General features: G+C 40.8%; 2 protein-coding genes across 2 annotated transcripts; both read left to right on the top strand.

The window, feature by feature from the left end:
* Window positions 1-260: 260 nt before the first annotated feature.
* LOC113886012 (olfactory receptor 151-like) lies at window positions 261-1214 on the top strand. Its single transcript, XM_027531957.1, has one exon. The coding sequence runs from the start codon at window positions 261-263 to the stop codon at window positions 1212-1214; it is 954 nt and encodes a 317-aa protein (XP_027387758.1).
* A 14122-nt stretch (window positions 1215-15336) lies between these two features.
* On the top strand, window positions 15337-16266 carry LOC113886512 (olfactory receptor 8A1). The gene has a single exon (XM_027532768.1). The coding sequence runs from the start codon at window positions 15337-15339 to the stop codon at window positions 16264-16266; it is 930 nt and encodes a 309-aa protein (XP_027388569.1).
* The last annotated feature ends 1487 nt before the right edge of the window (window positions 16267-17753 follow it).

The following is a 17753-nucleotide window of genomic DNA, read 5'->3' as shown; positions in this document are numbered from 1 at the left end:
CTTTAAGACCCACTGTGCTAGGCTGTTTCAGACCACGAAAGTGACAGCAGCTCCAGATCTTGCCCCCTTTGGGGCTCATCTTTGAAATACTCAGGGTCTTGTCTTCCTCCCAAAACAAACAGCAGGATGAGGGAATATTCATCAGGAAAGACATCAGGATCGCACAGCTGGCCCAGAGTCTCAAAACTAGCTTCACCAAGCAATGCAAGAAGCAGCCATTCATGCAGTTCTTCTCTCATCACACAGGTCCCCCAAGGAGAATGGCTGCAGAAAATCACTCTACAGTGACAGAGTTCATTCTCGGAGGTTTAACAAGTCAACCAGAGCTCCAGCTCCCCCTCTTCTTCCTCTTCCTTGGGATCTACTCAGTCACTATGGTAGGGAACCTGGGCATGATAACACTGATTTGTCTGAACGCTCAGCTTCACACCCCCATGTACTATTTCCTCAGCAACCTGTCCTTTGTGGATCTCTGCTACTCCTCTGTCACTACCCCTAAGATGCTGGTGAACTTTGTGTCAGGGAAGAACACCATCTCCTATGCAGGGTGCATGGCCCAGCTCTACTTCTTCCTTCTATTTGTCGTTACTGAGAGTTACACACTGACAGTGATGGCCTATGACCGCTACGTTGCCATCTGCAGACCTCTGTTTTACAACATCATCATGTCTCAACGAGCCTGCTTCCTGCTATTGGCTGGAGTCTATGTCATGTCAGTCATTGGCTCAAACATAGAGACTATCATCTTGTCAAAACTGTCCTACTGTGAGACACTCATCAGTCATTATTACTGTGACATACTTGCCCTTATGAAACTCTCCTGCTTTAGCACCTATCATATTGACATGATAGTATTCTCTTTGGCTGGATTTGATATCATAGTCACCAGCTTAACAATCCTTGTTTCCTATGCCTTCATCCTGTCCAGTATCTTCCGCATCAGAACCACAGAGGGAAGGTCCAAAGCTTTCAGCACCTGCAGCTCCCACTTTGCAGCAATGGGGATGTTCTATGGAACAACCGCTTTCATATACTTGAAACCCTCCACGGCCAGTTCCCTGGCCCAGGAGAATGTGGCCTCCGTGTTCTACACTTCAGTGATCCCCATGCTGAACCCCCTGATCTACAGCTTGAGAAATAAGGACGTAAAGGCTGCCATGCAGAAAACCCTGAGAGGCAAATGTTTTAAGGCAAATGTTATTACTCTTTCTTAGTTTTAAAAGTTGTTATGAATCCCAGAGAGAAGCCCTAAGAATGCTTGCACACCCGGGTTGGGAAGCTGTCCCTTCTCTGGATGGCTGGGACACTGCGCCTGCCTCCTTGCCTCTTCCTTCCCATCCACCCTCTCCTCTGATTTCTTCATCTTTTCCCTCATTTGGGAAGCATATGCTATATCCTGATTCCCTTAATAAATCCCACTGTCTTAATTGGATTTTAACAAAGCTTTAAACATTCACAGACTCACACATAGAGAAAGTAGTGTTTACCATTGAGTAGAGGAAAGCAGGGATGGGCAAGGTAAGAGGAGGGGATTGAGAGACACAGACCACTCTATATAAAATGAATAGGCAACAGGGATGTAATGTACAACACATGGAAATATAGCCATTATTTCTTAGTTCTCTGCATACTAAATCGCTTCAGTCATGACCAACTCCTTGTACCATATGGACTGTGGCCCTCCAGGTTCCTCTCTCCATGGGGTTTCCCAGGCAAGAATATTAGAGTGGATTGCCATTTCCTTCCCTAGATGATCTTTCTGATGCAGGCATCAAACACACATCTTTTATGTCTCCTTAACTGTAAATTCAGTTCAGTCACTCAGTTGTGTCCGAGTCTTTGTGACCCCATGGACTGCAGCATGCCAGGCTTCCCTGTCCATCACCAACTCCTGGAGCTTGCTCAAACTCATGTCCATCGTGTCTGTGATTACATCCAACCATGTTATCCTCTGTCATCCCCTTCTCCTTCTGTCTTCAATCTTTCCCAGCATCAAAGTCTTTTCCAATGAGTCACTTCTTTTACCGTGAATGAAGTTTAGTTCTCTAACTGTAAATGGAGTATACTATAAATAATATTGAATAAGTATGTTCTATATCCAAAACTAGTATAATATTGTATATCAATTACACCTCAATAAAACATTAAACTTTCAACAGTGAGTTTGAAATCCACCTTTTTATTAATTTCTATGTAGAAAATATTACTTAATTTACAATATACTTTCTGCACTTGGGTGTACACAAGGCAGAGAGTGGAATGAAAGTCTCCAGCAAGTGATGTCCAGAACCTTCCTCATCTAAACATCTTCCTCTTCTCTCCTTCACTCCTCTCTAATCTCTATATAAGGACTCCTACTTGATCCCTTCATGTAAGTGAGTAACAATAATAATGATGTCAGCCACTAACATGTTTTTCAACGTATACCTGAGCCCTGAAATTCTTCTAACACTTTATATGCATTATTTCAATTACACCTCACACAGTTAGGTACTACTGTTTTCCCCTTTTCACTACAGAAATGCAGTTTAGTCACTTGCTGAAGTCACACATCTGGTGAACAAAGACACTGGGAATCAAGCCCACGTCTAAGTGACTTTGGAGCCCACACTCTTGTCTCTCAAATGTCCCCTTTGTTTTAACCTGGCACCTCCTTTGAACAGTCAATCACACCTGCCCGAATTGTGCTCTTCCAATTTCAAATGCCTCCTAAAATCAGTTCCTCAGATCTCCACCGTTTATCATCTGCCCTAGTCTCCTCACATTTATAGGCAACTTTTTCAGAATAAATAAAGAAACAGAGTGACCAGCTCACCAGGTTTCCTGGCACTTCACCATGTTTCACACTAGAAGCCCCACCTGGGGAAACCACTCAGACCTAGACAAACCAGGATGATTGGTCATCCAGATTATAAATTGCCGCCAAATCGCTTTCTGCTTAATTAACACAGAGATCTACTGCCAACGTTGCTCAGTAAATCCAGTGGCAATAGGACAAACTTTCCCCCCACTCCCCTTTCTTTGTAACAATATCAAGGATACGTGTTTCAGACTCAGCAGCCTGACACGGTGCATGGATGTATAACATTTTCTCATGTCTAGCGATTTTTTGGTATTCTGTTTTATCAATCAGTGATTTATAATGATAAACATATAACTCTACTTTTCTGCAGCAAAAAGGAATAAATACAGTGAATGATTTTGTTAGAGCTGATTTAGACTAAAGAAAAGTTGAGGATGCCCCCAAAGTGACTTCAGAGTTGATGTGACTCCCTGCTGCTACTGTGACCACTGCCACCACAAATAAAGCCTCTCATAAAAGCCACTCAAAAAATCAGTAAACAGCTGAACCTTGGGTTCGAACATCACCTGGAAGCTTGTTAGAGATTCAAATTTGGGATCCCTGCTCCACACCTACAAAGTTACCGGGTGGGGTTCAGTAATCTGTGTTGCAATAGATCTCCTGGTGATTCCAATGTACACTAAAGAGTGAGAACCACCTCACTCCCACCTTCAAATCTCACCAAAAATGCATTTAAAAATTAGTGGGAACTAATTCATATCCATGGCTCTAGCTAGAGGGGACATTGGGATATGTAGTTTTCAGCTTTTCACCTGATTAGAACAAGGGTGGAATGCATATGGAAAGATCCATTCCCAACTATGTACTCTAACAACTTATCCTAGGGAGGAGGGCATTCCACACTGGGGAGCACTGTTCTCACTCCTGGGAGGAGTCACAGGCCCCTGAATCATCTTCCTAGTGAAGTGAAAATGTACCCTCCCTCTTTCCTCTACAAAATACTCAATTATCTAAACTTGTTTTTTTTTTTTTTCTTCCAGTTTCTTTTGGTTGGTGTATTAAGAAGGAGGAGCTCCACAGACAGCTCAGTGGTAAAGAATCCACATGCCAATACAGAAGACCTGGGTTTGATCCCTGGGTTGGAAAGATCCCCTGGATGAGGAAATGGCCACTGACTCCAGTAATCTTGCCTGAAAAATCCCAGGGACAGGGGAGCCTGGTGGACAACAGTCCGTGGTGTCACAAGGAAACAGACATGATTACAAAGCATGTCTCAAGTCAAGAGCAACCCAGAGACCTCCCAACCCAGTTTGGGAGCTCTTTGGAGAGCCTGCTCTCCCACAGGCTGAGTACCTTCTAGAAGACAAAGAGTGGACGTGCCCTGGAAGTGTTCACCAGCACGTCCTACTTCTATGAGATCCTGAAATTCAGAGCAAGAATGAGACTTGTTGCTCTACCAGTCTTTGTGGGGAAGAGGAGCAGAGAGACATGTGCCTGCCAATATTAATCCAAGCTCCCCTGTGTCCTGACCTTCCCTGTCCTGTGCCCCTGGGACAGGCAGGTACACCTGACCTGGGCCTCCGAGGGTTTAGTGCACAGGATCTCTGGAGAAGAGCCAGTTTTTTATATCCATAGTTTTGTTTGCATCAAAACTACACTTTTTGTTGGTTGCTAGTCATCCATTGCCTGAATATATCCACAAATTTGTCTCCTCACCTCTTGCTGGAAAGTTGGCTATTTCCAGTTTGGGCTGATGAATAAACCAGAGACAAGCATCCATGTAAAGAACTCTAATGATCTTATTTTTTCATTTAGCTTGGATGCATATCTAGCAGTGGAATTGTTTGACCATACACAAGTTCATAAGAAACTGCCAAAAGACTTTACAAAGAGATAGTTTAGTAATTTTCCAACAGCAGTGAACATCTAATCTATTGTGAGTAGGAGCCACAAAGGAGAAAACCAAAGCATGGGAGAGAACAGTGAAAACAGTAATGCAAGGAAATTTGCTTACTGTGAATTAGATATTTGAGATGAAGTATTGAAAAAAATCATACCTAAAAAAAATGAAGAATGAATATCAAAACATATCCTCATAAAATTAAGAACCATGGCATATAGATTTTTTTAGTTCTTTCTTAAAGAACTAGAAACAAGGACTAACGCAGAAGCAATGAGCCCCTGTAATCCACTTTTGACCTTGAGACACCATTTCAGAGTTCAGTGGACCCTCTATGGCAACATGCAATATTCCACATATGATATTGTACTATAATTGTGTAAAATGCTACCATTGGGTTAACTATTTAAAGGATACATAGCAGCTATCAATATATTAATTCCTGTACCTCCATTTGAATATATTGTACAATTATCTCGAGAAAAAGTTTAATTTACAATCTGAATTAGCAACATTTTCATGAATGAATGTATTCTTGAAAAGTACATATTCTTTTAAACATATTTCCCTTATGAATGACAAAATGCTCATGAAGAGTCCTTAAAAGTCTACCTTCCTATGCCCCTCAACCTTCTGTAATCCTAACACTACTCATCTAAAGGTGCAGGAGCAAAGTGAAAACTTCAGCATTCCTTATAAACTGGCATTTCTTTACTGAAATTATAAATTTTTTATTAAAATATTTGCATCTGTTTGAAGACACTTTAAAATAAAAACTTAAAGCCTAGCTGATATGCCTAATCAGTTCAATTCAGTCTCTCAGTCACATCCAACTCTTTGAAATCCCATGAAATGCAGCATGCCAGGCCTCCCTGTCCATCACAAACTCCAGGAGTCCACCCAAACCCACGTAGATCGAGTTGGTGATGCCATCCAGCCATCTCATCCGCTGTCATCCCCTTCTCCTCCTGCCTTCACTCTTTCCCAGCATCAGGGTCTTTTCAAACGAGTCAGCTCTTTGCATCAGGTGGCCAAAGTATTGGAGATTCAGCTTCAACATCAGTCCTTTCAATGAACACCCAGGACTGATCTCCTTTAGGATGGACTGGTTGGATCTCCTTGCAGTCCAAGAGACGCTCAAGAGTCTTCTCCAACACCACAGTTCAAAAGCATCAATTCTTCGGGGCTCAGCTTTCTTTATAGTCCAACTCTCACATCCATACAGTGAATAACTAATGATGAGTAAAAACCGTAATACTGGTAGTGACTGATGATGGTGTCAGTGGTAATGACCAAGATGGTTGTGGGTGTTTGTGGTGATGCTGGTGGAAGTGGTGATGTTGATGTTAATGATGATGATGTTAATTATGTTAATGATGATGATGATGGATTTGTGGGTGTAAAATATTTGAAAGGATACACTAGATTACAGTTTCTCAAGCGGCAAGTTGACTTCCTCAGTAAAAAGAAAATTAACACACTTGGGACACAAAAACACAAAAACCAGGGTCCTGATTGATCCTTTTCTAAGGACTCCAGTCTCTGAAGTGACTCCATCCCAGGAGAACCTTTATCCATATACCCACATATTTAAACAGGTCTCCAAGTCTCCCCATCTCAGTGACCATATTCCACTTCATAAGCCTGTGTGGTCTTCTCATTTCCTATGATTTATTTCCTGACTGTTGAAACCGAGGCATATCCTAAAATTTCCAGGAGAGCGTGTTCCATTTTTTGTCAGCACAGGTATTTTATTACAATTTAAAGCAACTGTGTGAGAAAAACATTTCTTTCATGAACTCTTGTTTCTAATACAAGCTATTTGCAATCATGTTTACCTTCATCTCTAAGGTAAGGGTTTTTTCTTGTGTCCTACATTCTTATGGGCAGCAATCCTAAGCCTCTGATGGTCTGCTAGAACTGGAGTAATAATTGCAGTTACTACCATCAAGTACAGGCTCATGTTTTACTATTTTATGATATTAGATAACTATGGGAGAAAATAAGCAAATCTGTGCTGTCTAGGTTTTCCTATCTGCACTGCACTAAGTCAGTGGTGATCCCACTGTACTGACCTGTAAAGCACTTTGATTTCTGGTAATGATATACCCTAGGTGGATTTTCCATGTTTCTTATTGTTTCAAGAGGTGGAAATTGAGTAAAAGGGCTATGTAAGATGTTTTTAATATACTATTTCTAACTACAGGAAATATTTCTTTTTCATTTAATGTAAATAATAATCAAAAATCTTAGTTACCTCTGAGAGTATTTATTATTAAGTTAATAATTTAAGGATCAATAATTTAACATGTAATAATCACAGTGCAATGCAGATTTTCTTGTCTTCACACCCCATCCTAAGGATTTAAAGGCTCTCACACAAAGAAAAAGAAATAAAGTGAGTGCCAGAGCTACTATTTTATGAGAATCAAATGACAATATATTTTAAAGTACTACAGTTTAAAAAGCAAGTTGTAAAATGTTTTTTAAAAGACAAATCCATGCTTATCTTTGCATGTATCAATGCATGTATCAGGAAAGATACATGCATTGTAAAAACTCTAAAAGGAAAGTTTTTAGTCTCCAAGGAAAAAGAAAGGGAGATTATATTTTTGTTATTTATATGTCTGATTTTCTATAATGCATGTTTACTGGTTTAGTCATTTTTCTTTAATGCTTCTGAAATTGGCAATAAAATTGATCCTGTGTGTCTAAAAATTCAGTAAATTAAGTTTGCTTAATAATAATAACATAATAATAAAATAATAAAAAATAACAAGTACTAGGCACAAGATGACATTTACTACACACACAGCAACATAATTTTATGAAAACAAAACAGACTGGTGGTCAGAAGTCATGAGTTTAAACCCAGATCTGTGTCTTGCTGGTTTTATGCTTTTGGATGACTTATTTAACTTCTAGCTTCCCAGGCGGAGCTCGTGGGAAAGAACCCGCCTGCCAGTGCGGGAGACCCCAGAGACACAGGTTTGATCCCTGGGTTAGGAAGATTCCCTGGAGTAGGAAATGGCAACCCTCTCCAGGATTCTTGGGAGTGGTGGAATTGGTGAGCCACAGCTCATAGATCACAAAGAGCCAGACACAACTAAAGCAATTTAGCACATTTAACTATTAGAACTTCCCGCACCAGTTAGGTAGCACCAGAAGAGGGAGAGGCACACAGAGCCAGCGTTACACTGCGAGGTCCAACTCACCTTCTCCTGCCAGAGCACCAAAATCAACTCATTGTTCAACAACCATCGGCAGAAAGACACTGGAATTCTCCTAAAAAAGATACCCCTCATCCAGAGACAAAGGAGAAGCTGCAAAGAAACGGTAGGAGGGGCACAATCATGATAAAATAAAATCCTAAACCTAACAGTCCTAATTTCCTATGCCTTCATCCTGTCCAGTATCCTCCACAGCAGCACTACAGAGGGAAGGTCCAAAGCCTTCAGCACCTGCAGCTCCCACTTTGCAGTCAAGGGGATTTTCTATGGAATTATTGCCTTCATGTACTTAAAACCCTCCACAGCCAGTTCCCTGGCCCAGGAGAACATGGCCTCCGGGTTTTACACCACAGGGGTCCCCATACTGAACCCCCTGATCTACAGCTTTGGGAATAAGGAGGTAAATGTGGCCATCCAGAAAACTCTGAGGGGGTAATTATTTTCAGGCACATGTCACCGTTCTTGCTCAAATTTAAGAATAAGTTCTTATGAACCCCCGAGGGAAACCCTCTGAATCCTTGCCCACCGGGGAAAGGAAACAGTCCCTTCTCTGCATGGCTGGGTGACTTCTCCTGCCTTCTTACCTCCTCTTTCTTGCCCTCTCTCTTCTCTCATCTCTATTTAAAACCAGCTGATATTATGTTTATTTTCCTTATTTCAGAAGCCTTTTCTCTATCCTGAGTCCTTAGCTAAACTCTACTAGCTAAATTGTAATTTAATATAATTTTTTTTCAAGTGTCACAGACTCACAGATAGAGAAAGAAGAGTGATTACTTGGGGTGGTGGGGGAGAAGAGAGCCAGGGGATTAAGCATACAACTACTATGCATAAAATAAATAAGCATGGCCACTAATATATAGTTACTTTAAACAGAGTCACCTATAAAAATGTGGTCCATCTGAAACAAATATAATATTGTAAATCAACTACCTTTCAATAAATTAAACTTTAGCTGAGTTCGAGAGTCATTCACTGTTTAATTTTCTTCTACACAGAAAATATTTCTCAGCCCACTTCCTAGTTTTTTCCACTTGGAAGTACACAAGGCAGAGAGAGGTGGATCTCAGAGTGACCAGGAAGTGAGGCCCAGAGTCTTTCTCACCTGGACTTCCTCCTCTCCTCTTTTCCACTCCTCCCTACTTATTCCTGCCCAAGAACTTCTACCTCATCCCTTTCTATGAATTTCTTAGTCACAGTAATAATAATGCTAGCCACTACCATGTTTGGGGCACCTACTCTGAGCCACACAACTCTTCTAAATGCATTATATGCCTTCTTTCAATTACAGTTTGCAACAGTTAGACACCATGTCTTACGTCTCCTGTGTTGGGAGGCAGGTCCTTTACCACTAGAGCCACCTGGGAAGCCCTCACTGGTGTATGCTTGTCTCACACTAATAATACTGTACACATTATGTCAGTTATACTACAGTAAAATGGGTCTCTTTAAAAAAAAAAGTGCATCTTAACACCCAAAATCAATCCATAATCACAGAATGTGAGATCATATATATATATATATATATATATATATATATATATACACACACACATACATACATATATATATTATACACATACATACCTTTTACAAATAAAAGAAATGGGGCTAAGTCACAAGTCCAAAGTATGGAATCTCCCCTCTAGTCTTAAATTCACACAACCACTGACTTGCTTTCTATAACAATTGATTAGTTTTCCCTGATCAGAGTACACAATACGGACCCTTCGGTGTCTGATAGGTTTTGCCCAGCACAATGCTTTTGAGGTCTTTCATATTGTTGCATGTATCAATAATATATTTCTTTTTTATTAGTAGTAATTCATTGCTTCTATATATCCACAAATTGTTTCTTACCTGTTGATGGACAGTTGGTAGTTTCCAGTTTGAGTTACTGTGAATAAAGGATATATAAGAATTCATGTACAGAACTCTTTCTGAACCTATGTTTTCATTTACCTTAGATAAATATCTAAGAATTGTTTGGCCATAGGCAAGTTTAAAAGAAACTACCAAACAATCCTACAAAAAAGTTGTTTGATTTTATTTTCCATTAGCACTGTATAAGAAGTAGAGTAGCACTGTGTAAGAAGTACTATATAAGAAGCAAGGAGAAGCACTTGCTCTGCATTCTCAACAAAACGATATTGTCCCATTTTCAAGTGTTAGCATCTCTAGCGGGTACATAGTGAAAGTGTTAGTCACCCAGTTGGGTCTGACTCTTTGCAACCCATGCAGTGTAGCCAGGCTTCTCTACCCATGGGATTCTCCAGGCAAGAAAACGTTAAAGCTATATAAGGACAGTGATTGCAATGAACTGAAACACACATAAAATATGGTTAAATTAGGAAGAATATAAAGATACTAAAGAAAAATAACTAGCTTTCTTTGGTAGATAATCAGAAACTAAATTATTATTTTGAAAATTAGAAAATGAAGGTGAGGTAAACGTTTCTATATGAACTGTGGTGATGGATACACAATCTGTGCATGTGATAAAATTGCTTTGAGGTTAGTTTACATACACACAAATGAGTATAAATAAAAATGGGGAAATCTGAAGAAGATCAATCAACATGTGGGGCTTCCCCGGTGACTCAGAGGGAAAAGAATCTTCCTGCAATGTGGAAGATGAGGGCTCGATCCCTGGGTCAGGAAGATCCCCTGGAGAAGGGAATGGCTACCCACATTAGTATTCTTGCTTGGCAAATTCCAAGGACATCCTGGGTGTGATATTGTATTATAATTCTGCAAATTGGTCCCATTGGGGGAAACTGCTCAGGGGTACACAGGATCTCTATTATTTCTTGCACCCCTATGTGAATCTACAATTAACTCAAAAGAAAAAGTTTAATTTAAAAATCTTCACTAGCAGCATTTTCACAGATAATATATTACTGAATGTAGTCTTGAAAAGGGCACATTCTTATCAGCATATTTTCCTTATGAATGAGAATATACAAGTGAAGAATTCTTACAAATCTACCTTCTTATGCCCTCAACCTCCTCCCATTCTACACAGTCAATCTACAGGTCCAACATCAAGGTGACAAGTTTAGCACTGCTTATGAATTAACATTCCTTTAGTGAAATTACACAGTTTTATTAAAACAGTCAACTCCATTTTTTAAATCCTTTCAAATAAGCCTTTTAATCATAATTGATTATGCTTGATTGTGAATAACTAATGATGAGTAACAACCATAATGACAGTGACTGACAATGTTGTTGATAATAATAACCGAGGGGGTTGTGGGGCTGGTGGCGCTGCTTGTAACGATGATACTGTGGATGGTGATGGACTCATTGATGCTAAATTACTTGAAAGGAGGCATTAGACTGTAGTTTCTCAAACAGCAAGTTGACTTCCCCAATAAAAGGAAAATTAACACACTTGGGACCCAAAAACATAATTCACAGCCAAGTGTAAATCAAAACTCTAATTGTCCTTTGCAAAGGGCCCAGTCTCTGAAGTGACTGCCTCCCAGGAGAAGTTCTGCTCGTATACTTGTAAACACACCCACGCATCTCCCAACCTCATGGACCCTTTTTTCATGATGGGGCTGGCCCCTTTGAGTAACTTTAGGATTAGATGTAAATCTATACGGTCCTCTCATCTACCAATATTGATTTCCAACTGTCAAAATCGAGGCATTTCCAAATACTTCCAGGAGACTGTGTACAGCTGTACATCGGCAGAGGTATTTAACTACAATTTAAACAATTCTATGAGAAAAATATTTCTTTCATCACCTCTTGTGTCTAATGCAAGCTATTTTCATCCCTGTGTTTACCTTCATCTCCAGGTGGTTTTTCTTTGTGTGCTGTGTTCTTGTGGGCAGCAATCCTGAGCCTCTGATGGTCTGGTAGAACTGGAGGTAGGAACTGTATGACTGATATCAAATATGGGGTCATGTTTTCCTACTTTATATTGTTAGATGATTGTGGGAATCAATAATTAAGTCAATGCTGTCTAGGATTTTCCCATCTGCACCTCACGAAGTAAATACTTTTCAGTCCGTATGGCCCTGTGATTTCTGGCAATGGTGTATTCTAGGTGGATTGTCTATGTTTATTAAGTTTTAAGAGGTGGAATTTGAGTAGAAGGAAATTTGTAAGATATTTTTAATCTATTGTTGCTCCCTGCAGGAATTTTTTCTTTTTTACAATTAACAGAAATAATACTCAAAAAATCTTAGTTACCTCTGATAGCAATTATTATAAAGTTAGCAATTTAGCCATCAGTAATTTAACATGTAGAGTTTATAGTGCAATTCAGATTTTCTTGTCTTCATACTATTAATATAATCAAGGATTTTTACACTAGAAAAAAATATATAGTTAGTGCTGACATTACTATTATTATAGGAATGAGACAATGCATTATAAAGTGATACATTAAAAAAGCAGGTTACAAAGATTATTTAAAATACATGTATGCTTATACACATATAGATACATAAGTCAAAGTGAAATGACATGCTCAGTCATGTTGGACTCTTTGGGACCCTGCGGACTGTAGCCCACCAGGCTCCTCTGTCCATGGGATTCTCCAGGCAAGAATGTTGGAGTCAGTTGCAATGCCCATCTCCAGGGGATCTTCCCAACCCTGGGATGGAATCCTCGGTCTCCTGCATTGCAAGCAGATACTTTACCATCTGAGCCACCAGAGACAACTAGATAACATATTTTTGTTGATATTCAGTCACCAAGTCGTGTCCAACTCTTTGAAAACCCATGGACTTCAGCTGCCAGGCCTCCCTGTCCCTCATCATCTCCCAGAGTTTGTCCAAGTTCATGTCCATTGAACCAGTGATGCATATATGCACTGAAGCATTGAAAAACACCTAAAACAATAGTAATGACTATTGTTTGTCTCCAAGGAGCCGGAAGGTTATTTTATTTTTGCTTATTTGTATTCCTGATTTTCTGCAATGCACATGTACTGGCTTGGTAATATTTCTTTTTTATTTCTTAAATTAATTAATTAGTTTATTTATTTTTGCCTGCACTGGGTCTTTGGAATTGCACAAAGCTTCCTCTAGTTGCGTCAAGTAAAGGCTGCTCTCTACTTCTGTGTGCGGGCTTCTCATGACAGTGGCTGATCTTGTTGCATAGCACGGGATCTAGGGCACAGGCTTCAGTAGCTGCAGAACTCAAGCTTAGTAGTTGTGGCGCACGAGCTTAGTTGCTCTGTGGCATGTGGGATCCTCCCAGACCAGGGATCAAACTCATGTCGCCTGCACTGGCAGACAGATTCTTAACCACTGGACCACCAGGGAAGTCCTGATAATTTTTATTTAATGCCTCTGAAATTGGCCATAAAATCTATCATCTTTGTCCAAAAATTCAATAAGTTAACTTCACTAAATAATAATAAACTACTACAAGCAAGATAATCTACAACAAGGTAACATAGTTTAGTGGACAAATAACAAACTGGTAGACAGAAGTCCTAAGGTTTAGTTAGACCCAGTTCTGTGTCTTCCTACTTTTATGCCTTTTAATAACTTACTTAAATTTTAGAGCTTCTGTTTCCTAAAGAAGAGGAAAATAATATAGCTTTCCACTTTTTATATGCTATGCACAATATAAGACATCAAGGATAAAACACATTGAATCACAACATTGCTTAGACCTCTAGGTGTGTCGATTTGTAAGGCTACACACTTGGGCAAAGGGAAGAGTTCATGATCAGAAGAAAGCAGTTTCAGTTTCAAGTTCTTCATAATTAGAAAGTCTCTGGAAAGTCACTAGTGTCTGGCACTTAAGTTTTCTCCATATAAACATGCGAATGAAAATTCTACTCTTAACACATTTCTCCTCATATGCAGTATTCTTCAGAGGAGTTAATGAGAATGACTCTTGAAGAGCAGTATACAAAAGTTAGTAACTGTATAAGTAACCAATTAAAATAGTGCAAATTTAAGACTTTAACTTAAAGAATACCTGTCAGAGAAGGGATATCTATAGGTATCATATCCAGCAATGATGATCCATGCTTCTCAGGACATGTCTGTAACTTAAGTACTTTGTCATCAGGGAGGTGAGGGTTTGATATCATGATCAAAAAATGAAAACAAGAACAATAATAAAAGTAGCTGGTATGCCCAGCAGTGGGATTGCTGGATCATAAGGTTGGAGAGGGAGAGGGTGGGAAGATTTGGGAGAATGGCATTGAAACATGTATAATATCATGTATGAAACGAGTCGCCAGTCCAGGTTCGATGCACGATACTGGATGCTTGGGGCTGGTGCACTGGGACGACCCAGAGGGATGGTATGGGGAGGGAGGAGGGAGGAGGGTTCAGGATGGGGAACACATGTATACCTGTGGCGGATCCATTTCAATATTTGGCAAAACTAATACAATATTGTAAAGTTTAAAAATAAAATAAAATTTAAAAAATAAATAAATAAATAAAAGACAACAAGTACTTAAAAAAAAAAAAAAAAGATGGTGAGCATTTACCCTGGAATAACCTATATGTCAGGGCCCAGGCTTCACCAGAGATTAATTAACTAGAATCTCTCTGGGTGGAACATAGATATCAACCCTTTTTAAATGTTGCAGGTGATTATAATATACAGCCAATGTTGAGTACCATTGCCTTAGGGCCTGAGGCCAGTGAAACACTAGGAAAACATTCCAGACATCTACTGACAACTCACATTTGTGTAAGAAATGGCATCTTGAAAAAAAGATTCTAACTGCATTATCCCATATTATTTCTACAACCACCTTAGAAATTGTTATCACTCATCTCTTCATCTTTCAGACACAGAAATTGACTTGAAACTCAATAATACTGTTGTAACTAACATATCCCCCTGACACTTCATCAATCTGAGATCGGTTACTGGATGTTCACATTCAGTCAATATTTAGGACTTGCATAAATGATAGAAGAATTTCAATTCTGAAACAAAATATATCTCTGATATTAACTCTAGTGCTTATTACCTACAGGATTGAGAGTCACAAACTTGAACCTTCTTCAGCCTCATCTGGAGACAGTGTGGTACACAGATCACTGGGCCCCATCCCAGAGTTCCTGACTTGGTAGGTCTGGGGAGAGGCCTGAGAATCTGCATCTCTAACGTCTTCATGTAATGCCAATGATGCTGGCCCAGGAACTGCACTTTAAGACCCACTGTGCTAGGCTGTTTCAGAACCACGAAAGTGACAGCAGCTCCAGATCTTGCCCCCTTTGGGGCTCATCTTTGAAATACTCAGGGTCTTGTCTTCCTCCCAAAACAAACAGCAGGATGAGGGAATATTCATCAGGAAAGACATCAGGATCACACAACTGGCCCAGATTCTCAAAACTAGCTTCACCAAGCAGTGCAAGAAGCAGCCTTTCATGCAGTTGTTCTCTCATCACACAGGTCCCCCAAGGAGAATGGCTGCAGAAAATCACTCTACAGTGACAGAGTTCATTCTCGGAGGTTTAACAAATCGACCAGAGCTCCAGCTCCCTCTCTTCTTCCTCTTCCTTGGGATCTACTCTGTCACCATGGTAGGGAACCTGGGCATGATAACACTGATTTGTCTGAACGCTCAGCTTCACACCCCCATGTACTACTTCCTCAGCAACCTGTCCTTTGTGGATCTCTGCTACTCCTCTGTCACTACCCCTAAGATGCTGGTGAACTTTGTCTCAGGAAAGAACACCATCTCCTATGCAGGATGCATGGCCCAGCTCTACTTCTTCCTGGTGTTTGTCATTGCTGAATGTTACATGCTTACCGTGATGGCCTATGACCGCTATGTTGCCATCTGCAGACCTTTGCTTTACAACATCATCATGTCTCATCGAGTCTGCTCCCTGCTGGTGGCTGGGGTCTATATCATGGGGCTCATTGGCTCAACCATAGAGACTGGCCTCATGTTGAAACTGCCCTATTGTGAACACCTCATCAGTCATTACTTCTGTGACATCCTCCCCCTCATGAAACTTTCCTGCTCTAGCACCTATGACGTTGAGATGACAGTCTTCTTTTTGGCTGGATTCAACATTGTAGTTACTAGCTTAACAGTCCTAATTTCCTATGCCTTCATCCTGTCCAGTATCCTCCGCATCAGCACCACAGAGGGAAGGTCCAAAGCCTTCAGCACCTGCAGCTCCCACTTTGCAGCTGTGGGGATTTTCTATGGAACAACCGCCTTCATGTACTTGAAACCCTCCACGGCCAGTTCCCTGGCCCAGGAGAACGTGGCCTCCGTGTTCTACACCACAGTGATCCCCATGCTGAACCCCCTGATCTACAGCTTGAGGAATAAGGAGGTGAAGGCTGCCATGCAGAAAACTCTGAGGGAAAAATTGTTTTGATACAAATGTTATTATTCTTTCTCAATTTTAAAAATAGCTTGACTTATCTGGCATGTGTCCCCAAGGGCAGAGGGGTTTTTGGCCATGAGGCATGTGGAATCTTAGCTCCCAACCAGGGGCTGAATGCACACCCACTGCCTTGGAAGGTGACTTCTTAACCACTGTACTACCAGTCACTTCTTTATTTCAAGACTTCAGGCTCTTTGGTCTGTGGATTGAGACTGTTTGACCAGTATCATGTGTGACAAGGAGGACCTTACACAAGTGGCCAAGGGCTTAGAATAGAGCCCAACAGGAGAGGCAGAGTCTGATCTTAAGGAAATGGCTTCCTGTGGAGCCGGGCTCAGCCTGCAGCCCTGTTCTAGGAGTGACCGTGAGCATTCCCTCGTGTTCCCTGGCCTCATCCTTCTGAGTCCATGTCTGTCACTGGTGTCAACATGACCTGTCCCAACCCCAGGGTCTGCTCTTCTGTTCCCTGCTCACTCCCACATCCACCTTTTCTGCCCTTCCTTTCTATGAACCCTCAATTTCCTCCTTGATTGGTTCTCTAAGTCATTCTGGTGGGGCTGGTGAGGGGTGGCCTCACGTCAGCCTTGGGACCCCTGCTCTTTTCTGTGTCCATGCCCAGCCTGTCCATCTGGCCTGCCGTGCTGGTTGTTGTCATGGAGATGATCTATCATGTGATAGCATAGGAGCCCCACCTCCAGGGACTGACCCTTAGGTCAGAGGGCTGACCAGATGCGCTGCATTCTGTATAATTTGGGGCAAGAGAGATGGGGTAATTGGATGGGCTTCTCTTCTTTGTTCATGAACTTGACAGTTTGGCCAAGGGCCAAACTCAGTCTACCCTGAGTGCACAGCACCTCTAGGGGTCACTGTGAAACAATGCCACACTGCCAGGACCCTGCCCCAACAGGAGCCTCAGTCAGCAGGCTGGATGGGACAGGAGGGGTCCTCTTGCCCAGTGTGCCTTGTGTTTGGCTCACATCAGAGTAGCCTAGGATGCTTAACTTCTCCTCCCAATCTTATTTTGAATAATTTCAAGCCTTCAGAAAAGTTGAAAGTGCTTCGAAAGCCCTCTCCCTCAATAACGTGTCTCGTTTGTGTTCTTCTTTTCTTGAACTACTTAGAATTAACTCATTGTCTTAAAAAAAGTAAGTTGTAGACACAGCACTTCACTTTTCTTGTTGTTTTTTATTTTTAAACTCAAGTATAGTTGATTTTCAATGTTGTGTTAATTTCTGCTGTATGGCAAAGGGATTCAGTTATACATATATGTGCATCCTTTTTAAATATTCTCTTCCATTATGGTTTATCATAGGATATTGCATATAGGTCTCTGTTCTATAGAGTAGGACCTTGTTGTTTATCCACTCTCTATATAGAAGCTTACATCTGCTAAGTCTAACCTCCCACTCGATCCCTCCCCCAAAATCCTCTACCTGGGCAACCGCAAGTCTGTACTCAGTCCATGAGTCTGTTTCTGT

The sequence above is a fragment of the Bos indicus x Bos taurus genome, chromosome 29 (assembly GCF_003369695.1).
Source record: "Bos indicus x Bos taurus breed Angus x Brahman F1 hybrid chromosome 29, Bos_hybrid_MaternalHap_v2.0, whole genome shotgun sequence".
Taxonomy (NCBI): Eukaryota; Metazoa; Chordata; class Mammalia; order Artiodactyla; family Bovidae; genus Bos; species Bos indicus x Bos taurus.
Note: the sequence above shows the minus strand (reverse complement) of the source record. Positions and strands in the feature narration are given on the sequence as shown.